Below are 26,303 nucleotides of genomic sequence, written 5' to 3' on the forward strand. Positions count from 1 at the left end.
GTTTTATTTCCACCCGTAGTCTGACCAAACCCCGCCCCCTGTGTAACGATTGGCTAGCAGTTCATACTCAAGCGCGACCCGCCGTTCTAAAACTAAGCGAAGTTCTACGAACTACTAGCCAATGGTGGCGCAGGCGGAGGACGCCGCCAGCCAATCCCAGCGCAGGAGCGCCGGGCTTGTCGGAATACAGGTGGGGAACAAAATGCACTTTTTTTCTTGCGGTGCTACTGAGGGAACGGGACGTGTGTGTCCTGCGGTTCGGTTTGCCAGGACTGTTTCAGCCGGCTTTACCCTCGGAGAGTCGCTTCGCAGCGGCAGGCTCATGATGAGAACATAAAGTCTGTCGTCTGAGAGGAGAAATGCGAGCTTTTTTGTGGAAAAGTCCTTTTGAAAAAAGTGAGGACCTGCTATGCTAAAAGCCCAGTCAGTGGTAGGTGGCTAATGACTTTTCTTTTCTCATCTTCTACCTCTGCTCTAATGTAAACGTTGTGCTTTTAAAAATAACGAGCTTGTCCCGTTGGGGTTAACGGTTTGGGGCATTCAGCTGCTGTTAGCTATGTCCGTCCATATATTCACTGCTATTAGAAACTGTTGTTGTTTTATTGATGTAGGCTATTAGTAAAACCCTTTCTATTTGAAAGTTTTGAGTTGTTGTCGGTAGCGACAGCAGCGCCATGGGTTAAATTAGGACATTTCTCTCGGGTATAAATATATTTATATTACAATTTAATACATGTATTTTCAGTTGTTTGTGTGATGTTCTTTCTTTTTTAGAATTCTGACGACAAAGTAGATATGTAGGTTATCTAAGTCCAGTTTTCTGCGGAGAATTTTTAGACCTAGCATAACTTAACCTAGCAAACAAAACGAAGTAAACGAATGTAATCTAGCATCCGTGCTAATCAGAACAACTAGAGAATTGTTAAAGAAACAGACCCCGTAGCGAAGTCAGCAGCAGACGTCGCTGGGCTGCAGCGTATTCCGGCTCAACTTTATGTCCTGCTGTCCTTATGATAGAAATCTTACGTCTTTAATGCAGATCTATTATACTGGCGCAGTGGAGCTTTCTGTCTGGTGCTGGTGTGATCATGTTGACGCTGCAAACACTTCACCCAATTAAGTTTCCACACAACGAGGCGAGGCTCCGACGGGAATTCTCTTTCCACCAGTCCTGTTCATAAATACTTCATCGTTCTCTCCTCCCCTTCCTCCGGCGTAATGGAGCACCTTGACAGCGAGAACTTAGCTAAAGCCGCCCAGTGCAGTTCTAGTATTTACATTAGGAACTGAAGCCCTTGTGCTGCTAATATGTGAGCTCTCCGGGGGGCAGAAAGGTTAACTGGATCCTCCCTTTCTCCTTCCATCGCAGCACAGATATCCCCTGTGGCACCTGCGAACATTTTCATTCACACTTATTCTCAAATTAAATTGCAGACAGTAGGGCAGGCTGTGCTCAGACATGCATAAAATACCACCTAGTCTCCAAACCCTGATTATACACTGTATGTCCAAAAGTATGCAGACGCCTATTTTCCCTGCCTTCCTTCTGAAATAAGTGGTGTTGATAGGGGGTTTGGTCCTCCCTTGATCACTTTAGTAACAGCCTCTACTATTCTGGGATGTTGTTGTTGATGTTGGAACATTGCCGAGGTTTTGATTGTACTCAGGAGGACAGGTACTGGATGTTGGATGATCAGTTCTGCATCACAAATGCCTCTCCAGCTCATTCAGATTGGATTTTGCTTCATCAGTCTAGAGAGTGCCGTTCTTCTGCTCCAGCAGAACACTTGACATTGGTTATGGTAACTTCAGCTCATGTGCAGCTGCCTCAGAGCATCCCATTCGTTTGTCAGTGCTTTTCTAAGGAGATTATTCAAGATGTGTGTGCGCAGTTGAACTTTTGCGTCAGCAGTGGGTGCACATAGAGCTGGGCGATACGGCCAAAAATGTTATCATGATAAACAAAGTTCATATAGTTCGGTATTGATACACGTCACGATAAGCGTCAAATCTTCATTTCTTTCCAGTTTGAAGGCTGATTTTTGCTCCTGGGTGGTTTATTGCTGTTTAAAACTATCCTTTATGGTCAGAATGTGACAAACACTCACCAAACAGTGGAACATTTCACAAATCTGTCATGGGATACTGGGAGAAAGTTTCTGGTTGGCTGTCTTTACCAGCTGGAAAAGCAAGGCCACAAGTTTTGGAATAGTCTTGTAATTTAACAAAGGAAACAGATTGTTTTTAGCTGTCTGGTGACGAGTGTTACAAATGCTAAACAAGTGGCCAACAACAGTGCCAAACTGTTTAGTTTCTCAACAATGTCAGTTTAGTACAAACAGCAAGCGTTAGCTAGCTCAGTAGGTCAGTGATGGATCACACCTCCTTACTGCCATCACTCCTACCATATCCATGTCAGAGCATATCACAGTATTTAAACACCAGCTAGTAGATGACTGGATTTCTATATAGTAGTTTGAGGGGTGAACCACAATATATCAACACCAGACAAACAGAATCCTTATTTTAGGTACGCTTAAATTGAAATCGGTGCTTTTGTGTCTTCTGTGTTCTACAGTAACATCAATTGTCCATGCTGTAAGAGTGATGGAGTGCTGCTTCAAGTTAGCCAACTGCTAAGAACAGCTAGCCTGGAAAGATAGCGCTGTCCCGCTTTCCAGTGCCTCACAGCTTCCTCAGTTTACTTTAATTTAAATCAGGGCTGTAACTTGTATGAACTCACTTCTTTCACATTCGTTGCTTGTGAATGCAGTAATACTAAAATATGACTTTTTGAGCGCTGTAACAGCGCTGTAGTTGTGAGGAGCAGACGTGATTTAACGCTGCTAAAGCTTGTTAGAATGTAAGGAAAGAGGTTCACTCTAAGCCAGTACAGTTACGCCACTTATCTCGTCACCCACAGCTAGTCACAGGAGTACACATCACCCATCGCTCCACATAAACAGGGAATGTATAATTCCATGTTTCAGATGTTGCTAAAGTATAATTGGTGACTCATTTTACTCATCGCCCCCTCCCTCTCTAATCATGTTGAAAAACTCGGAATTGCACACTCTCCTGGCCTTGCAGTGGAAAATGCCACCAGGACTGTCGCTTGAACGTGGAAGTGGGAGAATGGTGTATTAGATCGAAAATTTATCATACATTTCTTATAGTTCTGTCGAGGAAAGTTATATTGCAATAATTATTGTTTTGTTTTTTCGCCCAGCCCTAGGTGCACCATAAAGCTGAGTTCCCTAATCTCTAATAGCCAAGTTCCATAGAAATCTAATAATGATATCTAATAATGAGATGTCTGGACATCTCTGGACATATAGTGTAATAATATGATTTTCCTTTACACTCTTACATCTAAACTGTTGTGTAACACAATGCAATCATCATGAAATGCTTTCTGAGATAAAGTGTGCTGCATGAGTCACACTGTTCCAGACCTCTGCTGTGAACTTAGATTTTGCAGATGACGTGTCAGATGGTGTGCAAAAGAATAATATAATAATAATTAGATGATAAGATTACTGTATCAGTTTATTTTTCATGCAATACAGTTTAATCTGTAATGTGCTTATTTATGTTTCCAGTTGTCTCCTGCAGTGACCAAATGATGACGAGTGCATGGTTCCCCTATGAATTTTGTATCATATCATAAGGGATCTGCTGTGCTGTGCTTTGGATGAAGGCAGCAATTCCCACCACTCAGGTCTCAAGTTAACCTCCTCTTAGACAAAGGCTTAACGTCCTTTGCCCGGCTTCCTCTTCTGATGCCACCATGCCCATCATCAGCAATGCCAACCATGACTTCAGCAACCTCTCTGTCAGTGATGACAGCAGCCTGGACCGCATCTTCACAGAGATACCTGAGACAGAAACCATTAAAGGCATGTACTACCAGCGTGCCCGCTTCCTTCGGCGGCCAGAGGACCTGCTGTCTGTGGATCATGGTCTGCAGGCACTCATCAATGTGGGTGGCAACCGCTACACCTTTCCCTGGACCACACTGGAGCAGTTCCCCCTGACACGTCTGGGTCGTCTGCGCATGTGTAGCAGCCCTGAGGAGATCGCTGGTGTGTGTGACGACTACGATGAGGCACGACGCGAGTTCTTCTTTGACCGCAGCCCCAGCGCCTTCCGTGTCATTCTTAACTTCTTGGCAGCAGGCAAGCTGCGAATGCTGCGTGAGATGTGTGTACTCTCGCTTCACGACGAGTTGACCTACTGGGGTGTGGAGATGGCCTACATGGAGCGTTGCTGCAAGCGCAAGATGTACACACGCCTGGAAGAGATGGCCGAGCATGAACGTCGCGAGGAGGAGCGTCGGCGCCGCAGCATGCAGATCCGCCCCCCAGTGGAGGAGACACGCTATCGCAAGTTCATGAACCGCTTGAGGGACATGGTGGAGAACCCGCAGTCGGGCCTGCCAGGGAAGATGTTCGCCTGCCTGTCAGTGCTGATGGTGGCAGTCACTGTGGTCAGCCTTTGCATCAGCACAATGCCAGACCTGAGAGAAGAGGAAAACAGGGTGAGTTTGCGTGCTTATAGGATTACAGGGGAGCTGAGTTCAGGTAGAAGACGTGCTGAAAAACGCAGGGGGTTTTAAACCTGGTCCCGGAGTATCCCTGCTCTGCTTATCACACTTGATCCAACTAATCAGATAATTAACAAGTGGATGTTAAAGTGGATGTGTTAGAGCAGTGGTAACTATTGATGCATCAATACCATTTTTCCAGACTGAGTATGAGTACATGTTTTAAGTACTTGCTGATACTGATTCCGATACCATACTGAGTGACCTATTATTACAAATAAAGTCAGAAAGCCAAAGATACAATTTCAGAAAAAATCTTGTTCTTTAGTGACTCACACTGTACGTTTGAATAAACTGTTGTGTATGGAGAAAGCCTACAATTCATATACTCTTCTGCTAGTTGAAATGCAGCCCCTACAGACAGCTCTGTCTACAAACAATTTTCAATAAAGTGGTTTCACTCGAAACAACACACTGCACATCCAAGTACTGAGAAAACACTCTGCTACAGCAACTTTGCTCACTTACTTTGATCACACTGTGCACTGGAACTTAAACCAGGTGGTGTTGTACATGGTAGGGCAGTACAGTCTCTTTACAGCCTACTTTTCTGCTTTGCGATTCTGTTTAGTCAAACAGTCAAAAAGTCATAAAGTATTGATGCATCCATAGTGGCAACATTACTGCAGGAAGAGGTACTCCAAGGATTGGGAACCATGTCATATGACGACACATTCAAATGTGTAAATCTGGCTTTAAAATTTGGTTTCAATGCTTTCAATTTTTCTTTCTTTTTTAATGTACCTATATATCGTGTTAGCTGGTGGTAAAAACCTTCAAACCTTGTAAATAAAAAGCTTCCTTGACACATTATCCATTAAAAATAGTCACATATAACTATAAACTTTGAAAAAATTAAAATCCTATGGCAAATCTCTCCTGTAAACTTGCTGTTTTGCATGTGTGGATAAGAAATGGCATTTTAGGCTTGTGTCTGAAACCTGAAACTGAGGTCTTGAGCATGTTGCCGTTTAGTCTGGAGTTTAACTAAACTAAACTGTGGTAGCCCACTGGCCTAACTTAAATATAACTCCTATTTGGTTTATTGTAGCTTTGTCTTCTCATCTTTACTCCAAAGCCTTACCCATCCATGTCTTTATGGGCCTTGCTTTGTGCACTGGTGCGCAGTCAGCTTGGAACAGTAAGGGGCCATCCCCAGACTGTTCCCACAAAATTGAAATTGTCCAAAATCTCTTGGTCTGCTGAAGGGTTAAGAGTTCCTTTCACTGGGACCAAGGGACCGAGCCCAACTCCTGAAAAACAACATCATACCATAATCCCCCCTCCACCAAACTTTACACTTGGCACAATGCAGTCAGACAAGTACTGTTCTCCTGGCAAGAGTCATCCATGGGATTGCCAGACAGAGAAGCATGATTCATCACTCCAAAGAACACATGCCCACTGCTCTAGAATCCAGTGCCGGCACTTAACACCACTGCGTTCGATGCTTTGCATTGTGCTTGGTGATGTAAGGCTTGGATGCAGCTGCTCGGCCTTAGAAACACATTCCATGAAGCTCTCTGCGCTGTTCTTGAGCTGATCTGAACGCCACATGAAGTTTAGAGATCTTTCTGCTTGAATCTGCAGTACGTTGGCGACCTCTGCGCACTATGTACCTCAGCCTCCGCTGACCCCACTCTGTTATTTTACGTGGCCAACCACTTCATGGCGAGTTGCCGTCATTCCCAATCGCTTCCTCTTTGTTATAATACCACTGAGAGTTGACTGTGGAATATTTAGCAGCGAGGAAATTTCACGACTGAACTTGTTGCACAGGTGGCATCCTATCACGGTACCACGCTGGAATTCACTGAGCTCCTGAGAGCAACCCGTTCTTACTAATGTATGTAGAAGCAGTCTGCATGCCTAGGTGCTTGGTTTCATACACCTGTGGCCATGGAAGTAATTGGAACACCTGAATTCATTGATTTGGATGGGTGAGTGAATACTTTTATCAATATAGTGTACTTGTATTTGGTCAGGAATTTAGAAATGTGCAAATGGAAATAATGAAGAATTTAAGGGTAACCCACAGCTTAGCTAGGCTATTAAAGTCAAACTCAACAACTCAACTTAACAGCTATGCTAAAGTGTTGTCTACATAATATTTATTTGATCATTTACGAGTGGCAACCCAAGTTTAGACAGATGGCCAATAAAGATGTTGGCATATTATCCATTTAAGTTTAAATGCTTGTATACACTCCATAGTGTACAAGCTTGTAGGCTTATATACACTCCTTACTACAGGGTGTACAGTGTGTGGCATTTAGAGTCCTCAAAACAGTCTTAGTAAACACATTCACTGGCTTGCATAGAAGGTAAACATGCTTTGTCATGATTGTGCACATGTCTATGTCTGTATGCACCAGTCCTAAGTCCTACTGGGGAATAATGAAGGTAGTACTCCCCTATGTCAGTAAATACTCAAAGAGTAATGAACTGGCCCAGTGAGGTATCCACAGTGTCAGTAAACACACACAGTGCATAATGAAGTGGCTCCGGCAAGACCTCCAGAATGTCAGTGGGCACTCAGCAGGTCTGCTGGAAGAACCCAGGCCTTTTCCACTGCTAAATTACCATGCAGTCTTTCAGAGCTTATGCACACACGCATCTAGCTCGCATAACTTATTCACTTAGCCTGACTGGCACCCAGGGAGAACAAACCAGTGGAGGTCACAACTCCGAGCCATGCAGCTGTGGCTTTTTAGCTTTTTAACTCATGGTCATGTTTTACATCATGAATGATTCATCTGCAGAACGTCTTTTTTCTTACACCCTGTGGGGATGTGTTTGTGTGTGTGGAAGCAAAATAGTGTCTCATTTTCAATATCGCAGGAAATCTAGGTATTGCTGGAAACAGCACAGTTGTCATATTAGGTCCTCAGTGCGTAACTGTTTGTCATTGTCACTGGATACAGCCATGGCTCACCTAGGGTCTTATACATCACTGTTTACTTCAATGTAGAAGTGTGTGTGTGCGTTAATGAGCATGGGTCCACTCTGAGTGTAATAGGCTGCCTTTTACCTAACCCTTCCTTTGATCTCTTTGTATGCAGGGACAGTAGATCATATGCCAGGATAGGCATTCTACTGTAGTCTGCATGTTTACATGCATAACATTAAATGAACCATTCTGGTGGTGGCTGTGTAGCAGTTCTTTGAAGAAGAGGCAGCAAATCCCCAGAGTAAAGCAAACACACGTCCATCTACAGGGTATAAATGGTGCCTGACTTTGTAAACCCACTATGAGCTGAAAGACAAATATGCTGAATGAAGCCAAACAGGCCATAGGCTTATTAGAGTGCTTTTCATAGCTCAGACCCAAACAGTTCAACAGACCTACAAAGAGACCAACATGCACTTTCATATGACCATAAGCTCAAAACTGTCGATGACGCTTTCACTGTACATGCACGTGCTTACCTGATCATATGCGACCTGCATTTTCCTATTTTGTTTTAAGCAGTTGTAAGAGCATTTATTGCATTTCAACAGAAATTACCTTGTTTTTTAGCCCCTTTCGTCCATCTTTATTGATCAGAGGTTGTACCATATGAGCCAAGCTGTTGTGGGCAGGACTGCTCTTTGGTTTAGTGTAGGTTTGCTTTTATTCCTATTCATAACAAAGTAGCTTCAGGTGCAGTGATTCATTTGTAGCGATAAGAGAAGAAATATCAGAAAATGTGTTCTCTGCAGCAGGACAAAGTGGGGAATTTCTTTCTTCTTACAGTCTGACATAGCCGTGCCTTGAATAGGATTACACTTGCGCTTTAATGACTTCCCTGGACATTAATCAAAGCCATTTGAAAGGCTTGTGAGGGCTGCCAGAATCTGCAGTGCTGTTAAAATTTTAAGCATTTATAGACAGAAATAATGTGGCACACCTGGGCGAAGGCCAATGTTGGTTTGTCCTGAGACTCTCAGATAAGGTGTTAGGGTTTAAGGCTCTGTCCCCCATGACTGTTCTAAAATCTGCATGCACCTCGTGTGTTGCTTAGGTGAGATAGACAGAGAGCAATCGTCAACAGTGGAATGACCTTTTACGATCGAATTGTTTGCTCCGTTCTGTTCCTCTCTTCATTTTGTCTCTTTTCATTCTTGTTTTTTGCCAGTCTAGCTCCACCACAATGCTCACCCTCCTAGTTTGCCACTTAATTCCTTTCTTATTTTTATCTATATTTATTTATTGATGTTTTATTTTCTGTTCTTTTCATGCTCTCGCTGCTGTTTACCACTACTGGCCTCTTTGGCCTTTGATCTTTTTTGGGTTCTTCTTATTTCCCCATGCTTTCCTCTTGTTGTCACCTCTTATTTTTCATCCTTCTTCTTTTGCCTCTTTCTTGTGCTACTCTTTCTCTTCCCTTCCTCTCTCTCATCCTCTCTGTGGCTGTGGGTGTAAATTCCGGCTCTGTTTGAAGTACAGCAGAGAGGACTCCAAGCCGACAGTGTTAGCATGCCAGGAGCATCCTGCATGCGCTCGCTCTTTCAATCTAGGGACACACATACTATACTTAGTGCTGTTACAGTGGGGTGTATGTGTGTGGGTGTATGTGTGAGATTTTTATTATTAAAAAGTATACCCCCATGAGTTGAATGCCAATTAATCTACTGAAACTAGTGAACATGAAAGGAATTGCAATTAACCCACTGATTTCTGTAACCTGAAGTTGTTGAGATTAACCAGAAGATCTCATGCTTCTTACGGAAACAGCATGGCTGGCAGCCTTCTAAAGCAATTAGCAAACACAAGACCCTTCAGACCAATATGTGAGGCTTAAGGCATGTTTACACTTGGCAGATGTGATTTTGATTAAAACAAGCCAAGGTGCGAATGTCCTGTTAGTGCAGTTGGTTAGAACAAATGAGAATGCTGCCGGGCCCTGGTGCACACTAAATAAGCAGACTGAAACCCCCTGAGGAGGTCAGTCTTGGTCTGCTTCCAAATGAACTCTGGTGCAGTTTGTTTGAAATATGAATGCAAAACAGACCAAAGATGTCTAAACATCATCTCCTTCCTGCACGCCTTGCTGCACAGCAGAGGAATTTCTTACAGTTTTTCACATGTGGATGCATTGTATCACACCTTGGTAATCTCTGAATTGATCATTATACAAGAACTATACAAATAGTTTTGGTTTTGACTGAGGCATATTTGACGCTGCTGTAAAAACTTGATATATACATATATAACTGCAAACCTCAATTATATTATGTGCTTATGCTCCAGGTTTTTACTGTAAAAGCAGCAAACCACTTCAGGCTAGGCTATGTGTTATGGTGATTTTGCTTTGTGTCACACCATGGGAGATGGCTTTTTGCTTTAGAACATGGCAAGAAAAAGATAAAACAAGACACACGTAAAATCTACAATCTTAATTAGAACACAGTCTAGCATGGCACTCTAAGACCACCAGATGGGCATCATAAAATAGGTTGTGACATTGTCTGCATATGACTTTAGTTGACATAATTTGGTTTGGTGTCAAATATGTCAGTGTGTAACACTGAGAGGGCCAGAACTAAAATGGAACAATGTGTCTTTTTTTCTGCTTTGGGAACCAAAGGAACCAAACTGCAAATTTAACCACATCTTTATTGTAACATGAACGTTTACACTTTACGTTAATAAGCCACTCGATTAAAGTTTAGGTAAGTTCATAGTTTAAGTTAAAAATGGACAAGGAGTAGGATGAAGATCACATAAAATATATATTTAAAGTAGAAATGATTAAATCTGTATGGAGCTTTTGGACCTAGACTGGATAGAAAGCTTGCATTAGTAACGTTTTGGATATAATAGAACTTTACTGCTCTTAACCTTTTGGGGCTTTTGCAGCCTGGTGACACATCACAAACATCAGCAGTCATTCAAGGTCATAAAAAAATCACAGCTCTGTTCTGCCACGTCTTCAGGTTGGTTATCTGAACACACACACACACACACACATGCACGCACATATGGTGCACTCCAGGACAGCATTCTTTCTCAATGACAGTGGCTATTTGGGGGGCACAATGGCATGTGGAGCCTCATTAGCCATTGTGGAGTTTATCTAAAGGAGCCCAGGCAGTGGGTTTGGGGGACTGTAGGATACCGCCAGACATATTTTACTCTCTGTCCCACACACTTATTATTCATGCACCTAACGCAGAGACGCGCTCTGAAGTAAACAGCATCATCCATCAGCAGTCCCAGGCCACAAGTACCAATCTCACAGAATTAAACATGTATTTTTAATGTCTTCTGACTTTATCTCCCTTCTGAATTATCGCACGTTAATTTGACATGCATAACATATGCTGGCATAAACAAGTTTCTTTAAATTTCTCTGGGTGTCTGAGCCAGAGTGTCTGTGCCCTCCCTCTCTTCTCTATTCACTCACCTCTTTGCTCCGTCTCTCTCTCTCTCCACTTTCTGTACTTCAGAATTTCTTTGTTTGTGCTCTACACACATAAGCACAATGTCCCTATTGCTCTGGCCCTCACACTTTATTGCTGCTCTACTTTCTTTTTTATCAAAAACACAAACAGGTGTATGCACACACACACACACACACACACACACACACACACACACACACACACACACACACACACAAAAACAGAGAGCAATGCCTGAATCCATCCTGTATTCTCTCAGCTCTTTTTTCCACAGAGGTGTTTATGGTCAGACAGGGAGGTATCTGGGGCCTGTTCAGTGTCTGTGCCTCTCTGGGCTTAAGTGCTGGAGAAGTGCTGCTTGACGAAACACCACTCGGCACTCTGAGGAAAACTTGCCGGACCTAGATTAGAAAGAAGAGTCAGACTTTATAGAAGCACATGGGAGTATATGTGCTCATAAACTGTTGTTTAGAAGTTAACATTTTCAATAATCTAAATCTAATTAGGAAGCAGATAAATATGTAAAATGATTCTGATATGCGAGTCCTATGCAACTTCACAAGCTTCAGATAATTAGAAGGAAGCAATGAATTGGGGGAAAAAAGGAAGAAATTTTAGATGTGTTGAGGTCTTGATACAACAGTTAGTTCTGGTGTTATATCTGATTGGTTGAGAAGTGTTGAGAAAATTAATTCATTAGATAACTTCTACAACCTGAACCTGTTGTTAAACTAAGCAGGCTTTTCAGCCGACATCTGTGACAGTGACGAAGTAAATAAACTAGAATTACCCTGTAACTAACAATACAATTTGACAAACAAGATTGGCTGTGAAATATTGTACAGACTGACTTAAACAAAACAACATTCAGCTGAACCTGATTTTCAGTTCATGGCATTTCCAATGCAAAAGGCTGCTACTTTATTGGAAGAAAGAACTGCCAGTATTAAAGCACATTTGATACAATGTTCAGGGCTTTGTTTTGTTGTTTGTTTTGCAGAATTATAGTATAACGCAAAGGAACGCTCAAGGCGTAGGATAAAGTGCTTAGAAAGTGTGTGTATGTGTTTATCAATATGACTTAAGTGATTCTAGACTTTTGAAAATATGTCTAGCCACAACAATGTTATGTTCTGCAGTTAGAATATCCAGTTAGGCTGGCATATGGGTAAGCCATAACAATAGACCAGCTGCTGCTGGGCTAAGGAAATAAACCTGGCTGACAGAATTTACAGTAACATGGCCTTAAGAACACATTCAACTGGACAGAGCCCAGCATGTATATGAAGGCAGGCGTCAGGGTCGACTGACTGGACGGAGCCGAATGCTACCGATCCTGTTTTGTGGCAGGTGTTTGAGGCTGCAGGGAGTGTCCTGTGCTTTGAAGGCTGATTTGTCTGTGTTCTGTAGTGCGGAGCTGTATGAAAACGTGAGGAGGATACGTAATCGTGAGAGGGGCCGTGTGCATGTGTGTGTGTGTGTGTTTGTGTGTGTTTGTGTGTGTGTGTGTGTGTTTGTGTGTGTAAAGTGTGTGGAAGCCCAGTCAACTGTATCAGCCTCAAAGCTACAGTCTGCTTTCCTCAGCAGACAGACCCTCTCAGCACCACCTCCAGGCAGAACACACACATAACGACATGCAAACTCACTCACTCACACACACACACACACACACACACACACACACACACACACACACACACACACACATTACTTCTCATCATAATGCAATTCTGCAGCCCAGCAGAGCTCAACCCTGCACCTTGCCAGACCTAGCACTGACCACATGCACTAACACTGATTGAGGCATTACACAGGCGCAGTGTGTCCTCCGCCCCGCCCACCAGATACGTGTGTTTCTGTTTCTGTTGCGAAACAGTCACCCAAGAGTGTATGTGCACTCTCTCTTAAACATGTACAGTACAGTACATGTACAGTCAGAGACCACCTTTTTATTTCAGTTCCAGTCAAAACAGCCATTTGATTGCCTCCACACATTTCAGGGCAAAGTGTTCTTTGCTCTCAGAACACTATACACATTTAGCAAATTCTACTATTTTGAGAGCGAAATGAACAAAAACTGTGAGCACGCTCCTAAAATTGAAAGACATAATAATACTGAACACAGCTGTCATATGAATTTCTATGACAAATCAGGTTTTTCACACTACAGAGAAACAGAACATAGACATGCAGGCTAGATGTATGGAAATTTCAAGAGGGTAACACAGGCCCAACACAGCAACTAGACTACTGTTCCTCTCCTTTCGTGTCCCTACACTCCTCTTCTACTTCTCTTCCTATTTCAGCTTTGAACTTTCAACAGTGCAGTACCTATAGTTGCTTTTTATAGTGCAGTACCTATAGTTGCTGGGGCAGTTGTGGGCTGGAGGTTAGGGATCCAGCCTTGTGATCGGAAGGTCGCCGGTTCGATCCCCAGAGCTGACAGCTCATGACTGAGGTGTCCTTGAGCAACACACCTAACCCCCAACTGCTCCCTGGGTGCTGCGGATTGGGCTGCCCACCGCTCTGGGCAAGTGTGCTCACTGCCCCCTAGTGTGTGTGTGTGTGCTCACTAGAGTGTATGTGGTGTTTTGCTTCACAGATGGGTTAAATGCGGAGGTGAAATTTCCCCGTTGTGGGACTAATAAGGGTCTCTTAAATTAAATTAAATTTTTTATTCATGTGTGTTGTCTGAATGCTGGCAGTTTTAGACAGTTCATACAAAATGTAACCGTGTGGCTTTACCATATAGAGTAAAAAATGCATACATGCATTATATGTTATAAGACATTCATGTTTATCTGTTTGCATTGCATACATAATAAATGTTGATCTATATATATATATATGGAAAATAACACTGACTTTTAATTATTGTTATATTTCCTTACTCTGTCCCTGATACAGGAGTGTAGAGAACAGCTCTGTAATGTTTGTCTTGATGCAGTCAGAGCTCTGTAACTAATTTTCAAATTTATCTTTGAAAATGATTTGGTGAGATATTTTCATGAAATTGTGATCAGAGGTGGAGAAACGAATTCAGATTTTGCTACTCTGACACAAGTAAAATACACCTGAGCTTCAGAGATACTGAATTTTGTGCCATTTTGCAATAACAGTGTGTAAACAACCAAGAGCAACTGTAACTACAAGTTATTAGTATTTTCGCTGTTGGAACAAAACCTTGTATCTCCATATATATTTTTGGACATAATTTAAAAATGCCAGCTGTTGTTTACACAAATTTCATGACAAACGGACTAGTATAAAATGTTCAGAATGACTCACTTTGCATCACTTACTTTGACTCACTTTGCATTTGCATAGTTACATTAACTTACATTGAAACGTAGGGTCTCCTGTAAAGCTGCCTTGCCAGTTTCTTTCTTATGTGCATCTAAAATGACGAAAATAGATATTTCAGAGATTAGATATAATACACTAGCATAAGGAAGGGAAAAGTCAAAGGAAAAAAAGTGGAAAAACTGGAGTTTCCAAAACTGGAGCTCCGAATTATTGAAATAGAGAAAGAAAATTGGGCAACAACCATGCAAGACCTGGTAAATCACCAAACTGCCAGCAACAGATAAACAGTACATAAAGCTTTCATCTTTGAGAGTTAGGAAATCAAAGCTGTGCTCTTACCATTTGAAGTGGGATGGGAAATTTGAATAAGAAGCTGGCAAACGTCAGCCTTGTTATTTTTAGTTATAATTTGCACTTGGACTGGCGTGAATTTTTATTATTTTTTTAGTTTTACATAAATTGAGCCTACAGATAGCCACACAAAAGATATTTCTTCAAAGGTTTTAGTAAAGGAAATTGTACTAAATGGAACCATAATTTTTAAGGGTGTAGGCAGGGAATATCCTTTCTGTAGTGGACAGGTTTCTAGGTGTTGTACCCCCTCTTGATACTCTACATGAGCAGAGATTACAAATCACTTTTCTAATATTTCTCATAGAAACCGTGAAATGGTTTCACACATTCCTCTGCTGCTGTTCAAACAGTTTGAACGTGTCAATGCTGACTGCAGCAGGAGAAAAAAATATCACTGTGAATCACGCTTTCTCATTTTTATTGTCATTACAATTACAAAGTCTTACATTTAACACTTCATTGTAGGCCTATTTAATCTTTGTTGTAAACTGAAACTACCAGAATTTTCTGTGGCCAAAATTTTGGTGCAACCTTAATGAATATGCCACAGACAGTGAAAGCTGGGGTCATCTTACCCACTGGTTAACTGAACAAAGAAAGGAGATACACCAATTGTGAAGATGCATGCATGCTTTCTATTTCAGCTGATTCTCATTTTCTCTTCTCATTCTTCTCTCATCCCTTCATCCCCCCATGGTAAAGTCTGTCAATTACTCTCCATTATAGACGAAAGAGTGTGCCTGTTTGCAGGAATGAGATTCAGTCTGTTTCAATAGACTCTTGGGGCAGGAGAAGTAGATGGATGCACATGTGTGTGTTGAGTGGCTCACCGTCTACTTCAGCTACTCTGAAAGAGGACGCCCCTTTACTTTAGTGTGCTGGACAGAGAGGTACTTCATTTGGTGCTACGCTTACCAAATACCATTCAGGGACTGAATTCAGTGCACTGCAGTTTATAGGATTATGCAGATTAAAGCTTTCAATTTGGGACAGAGCAGAATTTGAGTGTTCACTGGTGAGCCTGTGTGTAGCGGTGAAAGAGAGAGGTCGAGTAACCGTCATAGTATGTGCATCTGATCTGTTAGGTTGCAGGGTTGACGTGTGTCTTAGTGCTGAGTGTATTAGCGAGGGGGCAGATGGCTTACAGTTTCTGAATGTGCTGTATGTGTACCTCTGTGTCTAAAACTACATCCATGACCTCAAGGTCACTCACAAATATGGGCTTACCAACATCACACTGCACACACCCTGGCTGATTGCCTGGAACACATTTTTTCCCACTCACTTTATCCTTTATGTCTTTCAACCAGCTCTCAGGGGAGTGTAGGGATTAGAAGGCAAAGAAAAGCAATATGCTGACCTAAACAATTCCCTACCTATGGTCTTTTCTCGGACTGATCTCAATGACGTAGGTCTGTTGACTCAGTGCCAGAAAATGTTCAACAGCACATATTTTGGAAATAGAGAGCGAGAGAGGATAATAGACAATGGAAGATGATTTAGAGATATGTCAGAGAGAGAGAGAGAGAGAGGGAGAGAGAAAGAGACAGATGGGGGGTGTACTTTATAATGCTATAGTAGTCTGATAACAGTGGTGCAATGTTTGAATAAGGACTGCAGTGGAAAACACTGGAAATCTTACAGAGTACAGAGCAGTGTCAGTGCTGTGCTACTTGCATGCATATGCATAGGCACACGGCATCTTATGTGTCTCCATCTTTTGATGTTCTGGTGCATTGTAGGGCAGCTTATTTATGTTTATTTAGTTTTATTTCTCTCTTTCTTTCTACAAAAGAGCACATCTCTGCAATTCTTTCCAATGCATGAACGAACATGCTGGGAGAAGCCCATATTCACACATTCTACTTTTCTCTGTTATGAAGCAAAGCCACAGGCTGTAAAACATCACAGAGGGGCAAGAAGATAGAGGATTGTAGTGCTTGTGAGCTCTGTCTGCTCGCTCTCTCTCTCTCTCTCTCTCTCTCTCTCTCTCTCTCTCTCTCTCTCTCTCTCCCTCTCTCTCTCTCTCTGTATCTCTCTTTATCTTTCTGTCACACTATCTCACACACACATACACATTTGCTCACACCCTGACTTTCATTCTTTATTTCTCTCTCTCCTCTGCTCATTCTCTGTCTTTCTCTTGCCTCATTCATATTTTAGTCATGACTTATTAAACAAGAAAACAGCACATCACATTCATGATCACTAGTCCACATCAGTATTCACTTTGCATGCAGAAACACACAGTGAACACAAGGAAATTCCTCCCCAGGGTACCCGAGGAATCTCTATCTGTCTCTCTGACTTTACCACATCGCACTTGCAGAATTATTTGCCCTTGTTACAAATAATGTGTTTGATCCAGTTTGTATGTGCTTGTGTTTTGTGCATTTACCACCCTTCATTTATTGAATTTCTGGTCAAAACAGCTATTAAGTCATTCATTTTTCAGAGTGAGGAAAAAAGAAATTTACACAGAAGCCTCAACAACTAAATATGAAATAATGTTTTACTTCATTCATACCTTCATTACAGCTTCTTAACCTTTTGAGAGTCTTTTGAGTTTTTATGAAATGTGGAGAGATATATGTTTTGACACCTCTAAAGTTCAGTCTTAGAAGTTGGTTGCATTTTCTGATTCTTGCAATCCAAATAATTTAGTGCTGCTGATGTCTGCACTCTGTGGTTATCAGTCCATCGTTCTGAATAGACCGGCACCATCTTTGTTGGTGTATTCTCTCACAGCTGGTGTTGGTGTATTCTCTGACAGCTACACATCCTTTCAGACTCATCACATTGAGTTGTTTACAGTGGAATGATGTACAGAAACACTACCTATCTTTTAATAATTTAGAACTCCAGTTTTTGAAACTCATTTTTTTTCTTTCATTTATTGCCTTTTGACTTTCCCCTTTAAGTGGATTATTTTATAACTAATCTTCTCAGTAATATCTCCTGAAAAATAAATAACTTGTAGTTGCTGTTAGTGCTTGTAGTGGCTGTTTTGTCCTGACATTAAGTAAGCGAAGGATAATCTCAGACCTTCGCCTAGTACTGTATGCTTTCTCACTGTAAGCCTGACTGATTTAGTTATTAATCAGTTGGTGGTGTGATATATAATCATATGAAAAGAGTAGGTCTAATTTTCAGAGGGAGAAGACAGCATATGTTCCTGAATAGCAGCACTCTTTCAATTATTCAGCCTACTGCATAACTCCACCTCACTCCACAGTCACATTTGCAAACCAGTCCACACATTTCATTAGCCCAAGTTCACTTCAATTTAGAGGACTGTTCTGCAGTGTTTTGCGCTGTACCCTTCACTGGAGCTCACCACGCACACAAATCCCCTGGCAAATGGCTTCACAGATATTGCAGTTTTATGACACTTTTCATCTCAAGTCCATGTTGTACCTCTTTGTTCTTTCAAACAATACCGCACAACTTTCAGCTGATCCTCTGCGATATGCTTTACAGTAACATTACTGCAAATTCATTGCAAAATCTTACAACGGTGGACATCTCCATAGTACTCTAGTCTGCAGTTTGGTAAGAGACTGGGATATGGACAGTATGTTGGCACTGTGGTGGGTGAGGTGGCAGCTGATTGATTCTTGTGGGTGGAATGAGATGTCATTGACATTTCTTGCAACAGCAGTCACAGAGATAAGGTCACTCTAAGTGCATTAGTGCTGAGAAATTGACAATTAGCCTGACAAGTGGGAAGGTGTTACCCTTCTTTCACATGCATAATGTCCTGATCACCAGTCACATTCACTTCTGCAATGCTGCAGAAAGAAATGAACAGTTAAGTGTGAGAGAAAATGAGGGAGAGAGAGGATAAATGAATGACGGAGAAAGATATACTGAAAGAGAGCAAGGTGAGGTACCCAGTAGAATACTTAAAATGATAGAATGCCTGGTATCAAATATATGGAGGAGTAAGCGTGTGGTTTGGTATGAATAGTACAAATCAGCTCTCCACTGGGCGAAACTCATCTTGACAGTGTGAATCACTACGCTACGAAGCGAAATTCTAACTGTCATACATGATTGATAAAGAGTAGAGAGTAGTACAGTTGTGCACGTTTAAGAAAAATGATGTTACATGTAGTGGCATGGTTGAGACTGCATGGTAAAGAAATGTGAGAGCAGTGATCATGATGGAGGGATTAGAGAGGGAGAAGTGATGGAGTGGTTAGGAGGGAGAGTTGAGAGTGTTAAAAGATGGATGCTGGGGATGAGAGGAGCAGTTTCTGACATATTGCAGGGGGGTTAGCGTTTCACTGTTTAATTGGCTTTCTATGAAGAGGACAGTTGGAGGGCACAGTAGTCTGTTTGTCTTCTGTGTTCACTCCCCCAGTAATGCGGATGGACCTCTGACCCAGGGTAATCAATTGATTCTACCAGACTTATCTGCTAATGTGACTTGAATACCAAAAGTAAACAGAGGCTTTTTATTAATGGTGCGATGTCTATCTTATACGCTCACCTTATCTCCCTCATCCCTCCATTCTGTCCATCAGTGACCCCTCTCCTTTTTCTGACTGACCTCAATCTTTTTTGTTTAAATGTTATCTCTCTTTCTAGATCCCCTCTGCTGCTGTCGCTCTCATTTACATTCACATGTGGTAACCCTTTGAAAGAATTGTGTTGAAGGGTAGACAGTTTAGCAAAATGAGTTAATTAAGAATTAAACATCTCCTCTCTCTCTCTCTCTCTCTCTCTCTCTCTCTCTCTCTCTCTCTCTCTCTCTCTCTCTCTACCTCTTCACAGGGTGAATGTTCGCAGAAGTGCTACCACATGTTTATTGTGGAGACGGTGTGTGTGGCCTGGTTCTCCCTGGAATTCATTCTGCGCTTCATCCAGGCACGTAGCAAGCTGGAGTTTGTGCGTGGACCCCTCAACATCATTGATGCCATGGCCATTCTGCCGTACTATGTTTCCCTGGTTGTAGAAGAGGAAGACCCAGGGACGGAGCATGAACGTCCGGCCGGGGGAAAGGGCTACCTGGACAAGCTGGGCCTGGTGCTGCGCATCTTGCGGGCGCTACGCATCCTGTATGTGATGCGGCTGGCACGGCACTCACTGGGCCTGCAGACACTGGGGCTGACCGTGAGAAGGAGTACTCGCGAGTTTGGTCTGCTGCTGCTCTTCTTATGTGTGGCCGTCACACTCTTTTCGCCACTAGTTCACCTGGCTGAGAGCGAGCTAACAGGAGCACAGGACTTCAGCAGCATCCCTGCCTCCTACTGGTGGGCCATAATCTCAATGACCACAGTGGGCTATGGTGATATGGTTCCCCGTAGCATCCCCGGCCAGGTGGTAGCTCTCAGCAGCATCCTAAGTGGCATCCTCATTATGGCCTTCCCTGCCACTTCCATCTTTCACATGTTCTCCCGCTCCTACCAGGAGCTGAAACAGGAGCACGATCGACTCTTTAAAGAGGAGTGTGCTGCTGCTGCCGCTGCTGCTGCTTTGGGTGGGCCAGGAGAAGAGCAGGAGGGGGGTGTGGATTATCCTCCCCCTGGACTGGGTCCCAGCCAGGACCCGAACATTCCTGGTTCCTCCGAAGCCCTTTCTCTGCTGGGGAACAGAGGAGAGTCCACAGGGAATAACAGACATACTCTACCAGCAGGAGCCTTTTAGAATGGACCATTGATGTGCCAGTGTGGACTGCACAGTGCTTCCAGATTTTCCCTATCCCAAACTAGACCCTGCAGTGGACAGAGAAAGGGCCTAAAGATTGCTCCATTAGGAGAAAGAGGCCTTAGGGACCTTCACTATGTGAATCGGGCTACCTTGTCTTCCATCAGCCATCAGCTGACTAGCTTTAACTGATCAACTCTGTGCTCCATATTCAGCCTCTTTGGGATTGAACAGCTTTTTCAGATTCTCTAATTATGCTCAAGCCATTCAGAAATTACATAGAGGGTTTTATTTGTCCTGTTTTGTCACAGGTAAGGCTTCTTCAAGCCGTAATGATTGTAGCCTAGATTACTTTCTGTCTTCTTCTTTCAGTTCATTCAAATCAAAATTCAAACTAGCTGTTTCATTTCATTCATCATTTTATTGGTTTGTTCATGAACTACTATTAAGATTCTGCTCTCTGAGCACCTCTGCATTTACACTGTCGAGAGCAAATATTTTACACAGACATTTAGTCTCACTGTTCCTTTGTAGCATTTTTGGACATTTAGCAGTGACTGACTCATAATGGACCCAAATAAAGACAGCAGCAATCCAAGCACTTCGCCTTTGCTATTTTGATCTTTCATTTGATTCAGTGAAAACTAGTGTTGCACCATTACTGATACTGTATTGGTATTGGCGGCAATACTGGCACTTGAACGTGGTGTCACACACCTGTGGTGCACATCTGTCGGTCAGCTATATAACACAGCTCTCTGCCTTAACCAAGTCAGAAAAGCGCTAAAAGCCGCTGATACTGATTGTAATATTTACTGAACTCCAGCAGAGTCTGACATTCAGAGATAAGTGTGAGTGTAGGATATGCACATATAAGACAAATGACTTGAGAACATCAGATGTGAAACAACATTCAGCACTGTTTTTGCCAAGCCAAACTGCTGTCTGCTTACATTTATACAGCATAGGTTTCACTATTTAAACATTGTGTAGTTGTTTTTAACTACAAACCCCATTTTTAAAACATGGGACATTTTGTAAATTGCAATAAAAACAATAACAAGTTAAACTGTTTTGAAAAATTCCTTAATAAGCAGGTGAGTTGGTAACAGGTGAGGGTATCATGATTGGTGAGGTTATCAATGCAAGGTTACAGAGAACTTAAGTCTTTCACCATTTACCGTATATAATATTGTGCAAAGGTTCAAGGAATCCGGAGAAATTTCAGTCCATGTAGGGCAAGGCCAGAAACCACTGTTAAATGTGTGCAATCAAACCCTTAAGACCGCACTGTATGAGGAACCATGACGCTGCTGCGGTAAATATAGCCACATGGGCTCAAGAGTAATTTGGAAAACATTGTCACTTAACACAATCTGTCACTGCATCAAGGATTGCAACTTAATCTATCATACGAAGAAGCCATACATCAATTCTATGCAGAAACGCCGCTGAGTTCTCTGGGCCTGAGCTCATCTCAGATGATCCAAAAGACAGTGGAAATGTATGCTGTGGTCAGATGAGTCCATGTTTCAGCTTGTTTTTGAGAAAATGGACGTTGAGTTCTCTGTGCCAAAGGACGAAAGGTACCATCCAGACCTTTATCAGCAAAAGGTGCATAAGCCAATATCTATCATGGCATGGTTGTGCTTCAGTGTCCACGACATGGTTGACTTGCATGTGTGAAGGTTCCATTGATGCAGAGGCATATATTTTATTTTAGAGACATATGCTGCTATCAAGATGACATTTCCTCCAGGACATCCCTGCTTGTTGCAGCAAGACAATGCTAGGCCTCATTCTAGGGACAGCTAGTGTTGTCACAATACTGAATTTCAACTTCAACGATACTTATACATATTTAAATATATTGAAATTTAATACCATTTTCGATACCAATGACATAAAATTGAGGATCTTTTATTTTTTTGGTAAACAAGTCCAAATAAACATAAGATTTCTCTTGTAAATCGCTGTTCTAAAGTGAGGCAATTGCAACCTTAATAAGCAAATTCTTTATTTTTAATGAAAGCTGGGAACATTCAGTTTCTGACACAGTGTTTTGGCCATATTGGATGTATTAAGTAACTTCAAATTAGCTTAGCTGTCATTAGCACTTATAGCTCTTAGCCCAAGAATAGTAATAATAATATGAAGATATTAAGTATTTATCAGGACAATAGTTTAATGAGACACCTTGATAAAAGTTCCAGTGATATTGAAAACAGGAGCAATCACCAACTTTTTGGAACTCTCTAGTCACCGTGCTGGTAATGCTGGTAGCATTTTTTTATAAGGACATTTAGGCTACGTTCACATTACAAGCCTCATGGTTCAAATCTGATTTTTTGCTCTCTGAAACGATGGTATACGCTTGTTTAGGTGATTCAAATTTGTCATTAATATGAACGGCCCCTCATTGAAATGACCCTCATGTGCACATCCTGCTCAGCAATATCATGTGCATGTCATGTGTGTCATTAGCAAACAAACTAACGAGCAGAACAAGCCTTCGCTATAAAGATAGTTAACTCTGAACAGCTCTCAGCTGCATTATTAGAGCAAGATAAAAGTGAACAAAGTGAGATTTGTTGCTTTAACACCATTTACAGGCTTTAACTTCTGTTTGGCGTGGCTGCCATGATAATGCTGAATGATGACGCACGCATAGTGGAAAATAGCACATGAATTCCGATCTGAGCGTTCACATTAAGGTTGCATGGCCATGAATTGGATACATATCCAATCTAGGACCACATATAAAAGTGGCTCAGGTCGGATTTGAAAAGATAAGATTTGTGAAAATATCAGATCTCAGTCACATTAGGGCAAAAAATCTGATCATTTATGCCACTAAATTTGTGCCACTTCAACTTGGTGATACACTATATTTCCAAATGTATTCACTCGCCTTCGCATGCATATGAAATTGAGTGACATCACATTCTTAAACCATAGGGTGTAATATGATGTCAACCCACCCTTTGCAGCTAAAACAGCTTCAACTCTTCTGGGAAGGCTTTCCACAAGGTTTAGGAGTGTGCTTATGGGTATTTTTGACCATTCTCCCTGTAGCACATTTGTGATGTTGGACGAGAAGGCCTGTCTCGCAGTCTCTGCTCTAATTCATCCTAAAGGTGTTCTATCGGGTTGAGGTCAGGACTCCAAGCTGTTAGGTCCCCAAACTGTTCCCACAAAGTTGGGAGCGTGAAATTGTCCAAAATCTCTTGGTCTGCTGAAGCATTAAGAGTTCCTTTCACTGGAACTATGGGGCCGAGCCCAACTCCTGAAAAACAGCACCACACCATAATCCCCCCTCCACCAAACTTTACACTTGGCACAATGCAGTGAGACAAGTACCATTCTCCTGGCAACCGCCAAACCCAGACTCGTCCATGAGATAGAGAAGCATGATTCCATGCTTGGATGCAGCTGCTCAGCCATGGAAACCCATTCCATGAAGCTTTCTATGCACTGTTCTTGAGTTCATCTTCAGCTCTGTCATTTTACATGGCCTACCACTTCGTGGCTGAGTTTCTGTCCCTCCCAATCGCTTATACTATATAATACCACTGACAGTTGACTGGAAAATTTAGTAGCGAGGAAATTTCATGGCTGGACTTGTTGCTCCTATCACGGTACCACACTGTGCTACTGAGAGCAACCCATTCTTTCACAAATGTTTGTAGAAGTCTGCATGCCTAGGTGCTTTGTTTTATGCAACTGTGGTGAGTTGCAGCCAGGAAGTGATTGGAACACCTAAATTAAATTATTTGGATGGGTTAGTGAATACTTTTGGCAATATAGTCTGTCAAACTATACTACCTGTAGGCTGAAGCTATCTTCCAATTCACAGCTTCCTTTTTGAATTTTCCTGTCCCACTGTCCCATAAATAGTGCAGTAGTTACATTGTGGTACCTGAGGCTGCTGAACCATTTAAAGTGGGAAGGGAACATTTGAACAAGAAGCAGGAGAATAAGAAAAAGTTTTGAAGTTTTAATGCTGGTCGTATTTTTGATTTAGGCTATCAAAATATCCTACCTGCAATATTATATGCGGAGCTACCTATAATTATGCACTACAGTAGGACATTTTGACAAGGTAGCACAATTCATCAGAAGATCCATCTTTATTTGTTTTAAAGCCAAGAAAATGTCCACACAGCACTCCTGATGTTTTCTTTGTCGACTTGTCACAAAGGCTGTGAACTCGCTGCAGCTGCTCTTTCAGCATAACAAACTAGTGAGACGTCCTTGCTAGCTGTGCGTTACAGAAGCCTATCTGAATCAAGTTAAAGTGCAAGCATGAAAGCGCATTTGATATGAATGATATCAATACAGTGGGAAATGTCTATTGGTTCAAAATGGTCGGTACCGATATGTATTGACATGTCAATATTTTTGACAGCACTATTCTGCACATGCTTCAGCAGTGTGGCTTCGTAGATACAGAGTGTGTGCTTGATTTGCCTGGTTGCCTTCCAGATCGGTTTCCTATTGAAAAAGCATGGCTCTCCATGAAGAGGAGACTCAGATAACACCGACCACAGACTACTGAGCAGGTGAAGTCTTGTATCGAGCAATAATGGGCAAACATTTTACCTGCAATACTGCAACATTTAGTATCATCAGTTCTCAAAACGATTAAAAAAAGTATAATGAAAAGGAAAGGTGCTGTAACACAGTGGTAAACGTCCCTGAGCAAATGCTAAATTCTTTATATTTACAAAATACAATTAAGTTGGTCATTGAAAACATTAGAAATCTTTTCTTTGTATTTTTGTCAGTTAAAAAAATGTTCAAGAGAATTAACAAGTCAACAAATGAACAAACGCAAGTGTATGCTGCCGCGCTAATGAAGAAACAGCTCAAGCAGGCAGTGAAAAAAGGTGATAACTCCAAAACTAGTCTGAATATGCCTGTTCGACTGAATAGAATTGCAAAGTATAAACTTTAATACGTTGATTTTTTTTATTTGTCTTTGTGAAACAGGTTGTAGAGAGACCATATCATCCAATATATGTACATCACCACCCTTATTTAGTTTTAGTATCAGTGCACAGTGTTGCACAACTTAGCAAAACAGCTGTAGCGCAGTTTCTCAATTTGTTTGCTCGGTACTCGATACTGTGCGCTGCATGTTGTTTTGAATGAAACAGGTTTTCTGATAATTGTCCATAGAGCTGTAAGGGGGCTGTAAATCACATAGCATGAGTGTTTTCATACACTCTGAGCACATAAATCATAGGCTTTTTCTGTTCAGTGATATTTAAATGTTACACTAGTGTATACCTGGCTTTAGTGGACAATCAACAACAGCTCAACCAGCCAAAAACACTCAACCAAGACATGAATTCTTAACATGAGTTTCTCGAATGAAATTCCTGCTCTTACGGTGCTGCAGAGACTGTTGTTGAAAGAGACTGATAATTCAGATTCAGATTCCTTTATTGATCCCAGGGGGAAATTGCAGTTGTTACAGTTGCAGCCATTTATGTAAAAATAAACACTTTACTAATAATTTAAGACAATAAATAGGATCATAAGTTCAAAACTATGAAATATAACTATTTACAGCTGTACAGAAGTGCTTTTTTGACATAGAACAAAAGCCACTCATCTCCACTGCAACAGTGCTTGATTCAAGCTAATTAATGTGACATAGCAAACTAATGCACTTAAAAGCAGCTAGAAAATCAGTTAAATGGAGATTCATCAGACCAGGCTACATTTGTCTAGTCTTCAGCTTTCCAGTTTTGGTGAGCCTGTACCCACTGCAGCCTCAGCTTTCTGTTCTTGGCTGACAGAAGTGGAACTTGACATGGTCTTCTGCTGTTGTAGCCCATCCACCTAAGGATTTGACATGTTGTGCTTTTCTGTTCACCACAATTGCACAGAGCAGTTATCTTGGTTACCGTAGCCTTTCTGTCAGCTTGAGCCAATTCGGTCATTCTCTGTTGACCTCTCTCATCACCAAAACATTTCTGTCCACAGAACT

The 26,303-nt window shown here is 41.8% G+C and overlaps 1 protein-coding gene across 1 annotated transcript; it reads left to right on the forward strand.

Moving 5' to 3' along the window:
* The first annotated feature begins 220 nt into the window (after positions 1 to 220).
* kcng4a (potassium voltage-gated channel, subfamily G, member 4a) lies at positions 221 to 20,906 on the forward strand. The gene is made up of 3 exons (XM_017693314.2): positions 221 to 430; positions 3,603 to 4,540; positions 19,433 to 20,906. The coding sequence occupies exons 2-3, from the start codon at positions 3,791 to 3,793 to the stop codon at positions 20,303 to 20,305; spliced, it is 1,623 nt and encodes a 540-aa protein (XP_017548803.2). The 5' UTR covers positions 221 to 430; positions 3,603 to 3,790; the 3' UTR covers positions 20,306 to 20,906.
* The last annotated feature ends 5,397 nt before the right edge of the window (positions 20,907 to 26,303 follow it).

The sequence above is a fragment of the Pygocentrus nattereri genome, chromosome 7 (genome assembly GCF_015220715.1).
Source record: "Pygocentrus nattereri isolate fPygNat1 chromosome 7, fPygNat1.pri, whole genome shotgun sequence".
Lineage (NCBI taxonomy): Eukaryota > Metazoa > Chordata > Actinopteri > Characiformes > Serrasalmidae > Pygocentrus > Pygocentrus nattereri.

Excerpts from the sequence above, each read along its gene's own strand:
- kcng4a (XM_017693314.2), top strand. The coding sequence starts at position 3,791 with ATGCCCATCATCAGCAATGCCAACCATGACTTCAGCAACCTCTCTGTC. Across the intron at positions 4,541-19,432 it reads TGAGAGAAGAGGAAAACAGG|GGTGAATGTTCGCAGAAGTG; the intron begins GTGAGTTTGCGT and ends ACCTCTTCACAG.